Source organism: Idiotropiscis lumnitzeri, chromosome 20 (genome assembly GCF_059441095.1).
Source record: "Idiotropiscis lumnitzeri isolate Australia: NSW breed Sydney's pygmy pipehorse chromosome 20, RoL_Ilum_1.0, whole genome shotgun sequence".
In the NCBI taxonomy this organism is placed as follows: Eukaryota; Metazoa; Chordata; class Actinopteri; order Syngnathiformes; family Syngnathidae; genus Idiotropiscis; species Idiotropiscis lumnitzeri.
Window position 1 is genome coordinate 5,397,971 of NC_142410.1, and position 4,903 is coordinate 5,402,873.

At 40.3% G+C, this 4,903-nt stretch overlaps 1 protein-coding gene across 1 annotated transcript; it reads left to right on the forward strand.

Annotated features, from left to right (window-relative positions):
* The first annotated feature begins 232 nt into the window (after positions 1–232).
* LOC148317245 (bone morphogenetic protein 2) lies at positions 233–4,507 on the forward strand. The gene is made up of 5 exons (XM_088285308.1): positions 233–533; positions 1,184–1,323; positions 1,784–1,900; positions 1,984–2,149; positions 2,718–4,507. Exons 1-5 carry the CDS (start codon positions 233–235, stop codon positions 3,128–3,130), a joined length of 1,137 nt encoding a protein of 378 aa, XP_088141434.1. The 3' UTR covers positions 3,131–4,507.
* Positions 4,508–4,903: the final 396 nt, after the last annotated feature.

The window sequence follows — 4,903 nt, forward strand, 5'->3', positions numbered from 1 at the left end:
GAGGGAGCAAATTGGCTGCTATGAATTTATTTATTTATTTTTATCAATTAACTTTCGGGCAATCTTCACCTTTCCTTTGTGTTTGCGGGGTATTTTTTCGCCCCCACCACCCACCATCAATCTAGGTCCAATCAAGCGCTGATGTTAGCTGAATAGTGTCATCAATTGGCACATGAGTGTCCTTATCACGCGCAGTCCCGCAGGTGTCAAGCTCAGTCCGCCCCTTGCCAATATGTCTCGAGGAGCGTTGTGCTTCTGGCTCGTCCTCACCCTCCAGCTGCGCTGCGTCACGGTGATGCTTGCCGGGCCGAAGGGGACCCGGGGGGACTCGGACCCCGACAGGAAGTTGACGGAAAAGCTCGGCACTTGGTTCAATTTGAAAGATCTGCCCCGGGGCGCGGCGGTGCCTCCGCACAAGAAGGCGCCTCAGTTTATGCTGGATCTGTTTAACGCAGTTTCTTGGTCGGACGGGACGAGGAAAAGTCAGAAGGAGATTCTGGAAGGAAATGTAGTGAGGAGCTTCGAGGATAAAGGTTGATGACACTTTGAACGACCGTTTTGATTTGTTTCTGTTCACATTCTGAGGTATAATTGCGCTGGGGAAAAATGCGCATACGAATGCGTAATTACGCACGTCTCGTGACACGGTTTGCTCATGCTTGCTGTGTTCTCACTTAATTATTGTGCTTTAATGCATAGTTCAGGTATTTGTCCTTTACTAGAGCATTTATCTGATTTGAAGGAGAGTTTTTACATTTTTAAAACGGCTATCTGTCCACGATTACACACACGCAACTTCCTGGTGTTAAAACATTCCCCATCGCAAACAAAACGAATAAGGTGTATTTTTTTCAGGCATTGCATCGAAGTCAAGCTAATGCTACAGCATTCTCTTGAACAGCAACATGCGACGTGATTTAATTTTATTTTTCTCAGTATGTGCATGATTTAAGTGAACCGTTTTTTTTTTCGATAAAAAAGTTACTTTTATGCGTTACTTTAGTGCCGCACATTTCAGAGTCTGTACTTTATTTATTGCAGGATTTGAATCAGTTCAGTGCTCTTTCGCAGTCATATTTATGCATAAGTGTCAGTACTTCTACTGAAGTACAGATTGTGAGGACTGTGATTGTAACGCGATGACATGAATTGAGTGGTCTTTAAGTTATCTTTTATGTTTCAGGTCATGATGGCGAGAGGTTTCACTTTTTCAACCTGTCTTCTTTCGGAAGAGAAGAGAAGATGATAAAAGCCGAGTTTCGTTGGTTTCGAAAGAAACAGAAACATTTCCTTGAAAAGTCTTACAGACCCCATTTTTATAAGGTAAACAAGATCTCTGCTACTTTTGATTTTGTCACTGCATGTGCAGTTCAGTATGTTTTTTTTGGTTTCATATGAAGCACGCCCCAAGCGTTATGAATTGTAAGTCTCCCTGTAATTTTATGTTTTGCCACTAGAGGGAGCTCGTGTTTCTCAAATAATATTTGGAAGTTTTACATGGTGAGCAACTTGTTTTTGATTTGCATTGTTTTCATTTTCTTATCGTTGTGCAATTTGTGGGACTATATTGTGAATGATATTTAGTTTGTGAGATAATTAAAATAGTAAAATTTCCAAGTTTAACTTCGAGGGTAGCGTCAGCCAAGAAGGCAGTTGAGTGATGCAGCACAGTGTGTATATAATACAAATAACCACCCTCGTTTTTTCACTAGCTTTATTTGCATTTTTCAATATTTTCTAAATCTATATTTACTTACTTGTAACAACATTTTGTTTGTCTCAGGTGGATCTTTATGAAGTGCTGGACAGTCAAGTAAAACCTTGGCGAGGAAACCTCATCACCTCCAGACTAGTTCCTCTTTACACTCAGGGATGGGAAGTCTTCAATGTTACACAAACGGTTGATATTTCTTTTCATTTGCCTCTATCACAACTGCCAAACAAATTTGAGAAAAGTCCAAACCTGTTGACTTTTTTTTTTAGGTGTCTAAATGGATCCGCAACAGCCAAGATAACAACGGCATTCTGATGGTGACCACGCTGCCATCTGGGACTTGGATGGACTCCGTGGTTGCGTCATCCAAATTGCGTGGAGAGCCTGCAAACACAAACGCCTACTTGGTTATATTCTCTGATGACGGAAGGACAGGTACATCTAATCAGTCATACTTTGGTAAGGTCATGGTGGGATTTGTCATACACAGGAAATGGAGTGAACAACAAAATACCAAAGTTGTATGCTCCAAAACCAATTTTTATTGAATTCCCTAATTTAAAATGCTATCTGTTACCTTAATTTTTTTAGTTCACGGATTTTTTTTTTTTAAACGAACTCCTACTCAGGAATTTGTCCTGATGGGTGATGTTAACTACCGAAGGTGCCTATGCCATCAAACGTGGGTAAAGCATGGTGTAGGCGTTTTCTGATTATATGAAAAGGAGCCAATTAAAAGGAAAAAAATCCAAACAATAGTTTACACGGAACTTATTGGTATATCATAAAAGGAAGCACGAAAAAGTGTCATGTCATGTGCTGCCTTATACTGGTTGCAACTGAATGCAACTTCAACAATGACGTGTTTCAGTTTTACACCCTTGCAAACTGCAACTTCAATAGCAAATGTTAAATTAATACAGATCGTTATATTCTCCAAGCCAAATTTCCAACATTTCATTATGCATGCGTGCATAACATTTGTTTCTAATCTTGTCTATAGGACGAGCCCAGTCTACGTCTGCTGCTGAACTCCACGACCACGCCACTAGGAGGCGACGTGGAGCCCCAGGCCCCTTCCACCGCGGCCATTCCCGATTTTGCCAGAGGGTCTCCCTCTTTGTAGACTTTGAAGAGATCGGTTGGTCGGGCTGGATCATCTCGCCGCGCGGGTACAACGCTTACCACTGCAAGGGCTCTTGTCCCTTCCCGCTGGGAGGCAACCTCCGAGCCACCAACCACGCCACGGTGCGCTCCATCATGCACGCGCTCAAGCTGTCCACGGATGAAGTGGAAGCGCCCTGCTGCGTGCCCGACAAACTTCAGTCCATCAGTTTGTTATATTTTGATGACGAAGAGAATGTGGTTTTGAAACAGTATGACGACATGGTGGCTTTAAGCTGCGGCTGCCATTGATGCTTCACAAGAAGGGGACGATTAGTGATGGGGAGATGTTTGGAAGACCTTAAGACCTAATGAGGAAGCGATGTGGAATGAATTGCCGATAAGAACGCTCATGATCAATTCGGTGCATCACCATCATACCAATCCCCAAATAACATGCAACAATGCCCCCTAGTGGCTGTTGACATAACTCGAGAACAATCATTGCTTTTTCTTGGTCGATAATCTCTCCTTTCATTTTATGGGAGAAATGTTTTGATGCGACACAATACGAACCGCATATGTTATTCTTTCATTTCAAAATCGCATTGCAATCAAGCACCTTTGTAGCATCAAGTGTGCATATTTATTTGGCCAAACAGCGTTAGTGAATAGCAATGCTCTTGTCAAATGGCTCCTAAAATCAATCAATTTGTTTTTCCAGCACTGGGTTAAAACATTACTTTTTACTTAAAGCAGTTTTGCAATTTTGTACTTTTACACTTTGTATTCTATTTTCCAATTGGCTATACATAAATTCTGTAGTCTTTACATAAACTCACCACAAGAGGACAACATGGGCATTATAGTTGGTATTCAAACTCTTAATTTTTGTGTTAGTTATATCTAAATAAATATATTTAATTGTTGAGTTGCTGCGATAGCTGAACCATAAGAATATGCAATAATTTGAAGCACATATTCCTTTTAGTGACACTTTATGACCACAATGGGGACATTTTTTAATATATTGTACTGTTTTGTTGCTTTTTTGTTGGAATGGATCACACACAATTCAGACCTGGTTTATTCTAAAAAAAAATACCAAGCGGAGAAATATTTTTGCAAAAACATTTCGCATTCAGGTAGCTTGCTTCTTTGAAAACGCACATTGCAAAAAAACAAGTTCAGCTCTCCCTGTTAAATTAGGTTTGCATGGTTCTCAAAGGCATCCAGCATCCGCATGCAAAATGTTTTGATTATCAGTTGTGTTCCTTCTGAATTCAGCGCGGTCCATGTACGGGCCGTGTCTCTTTTGGCCGTTGGATATTATGTTTGGAAGCAGATACTAAAAATTGGAAAACGACTAGTTGTTTAATTCTCATTCTAAAAAAAAAAAATGAAATGCTGCTTGATTTTTCTCGTTTGTTTTCTGGAACGAGTAACTTGCTCTTGCGCTCACTTACAGGCGAAAAGGCCACGCGGTCGGTCGCCATCTTGCTGCACCTGCATTTGATGATTCCCTTGGTGCACACCTGTCACCAATTGAACTGCAGTATGACGTCACGTCCGCCAATCCGAAGCAATCTTCTTCTCCTGCTTGTTTAACGACACTTTGCCCACTAGTGCTACCAGGTGACCTGTCAAGTTGAAAAATCTTACGCCACCAAAATTATGGAGGACTGAAAGTGCCAAAATTCAATGAATACATAAATACACCATGAAATGTATCATTCAATTTGTCATTAATTAAATGTTTCATTTGTTAATTATATGTTCCATTCAAGAAATAAATGTGGAATTAATTAAATTGTCAATGATTACAAGTAATAAAAAAAAATCAATATAATTATTTATTTAATTAAATAGTTATGTATTTAATTAATTATTAATCAAACTCGCCCATCAAAGTTTGGTAGGCAGGTCCTAACACCTGATTGGTTGGGCTGCTCAAGTCAAGGCAATTCAATTGCATAATAATGGTCCTCAGTCCTCCATACAAAATGAAAGTGAATCTCATGCCATAAATAACGAAACCTGACTGTCATGACAAAACACGACATCGTCTTCAGGCGCTACGTTGTC

Coding starts and splice junctions, on each gene's coding strand:
- LOC148317245 (XM_088285308.1), top strand. CDS start 233: ATGTCTCGAGGAGCGTTGTGCTTCTGGCTCGTCCTCACCCTCCAGCTG. Junction 534..1,183: donor GAGGAGCTTCGAGGATAAAG/GTTGATGACACT, acceptor TTTATGTTTCAG/GTCATGATGGCGAGAGGTTT. Junction 2,150..2,717: donor CTCTGATGACGGAAGGACAG/GTACATCTAATC, acceptor TCTTGTCTATAG/GACGAGCCCAGTCTACGTCT.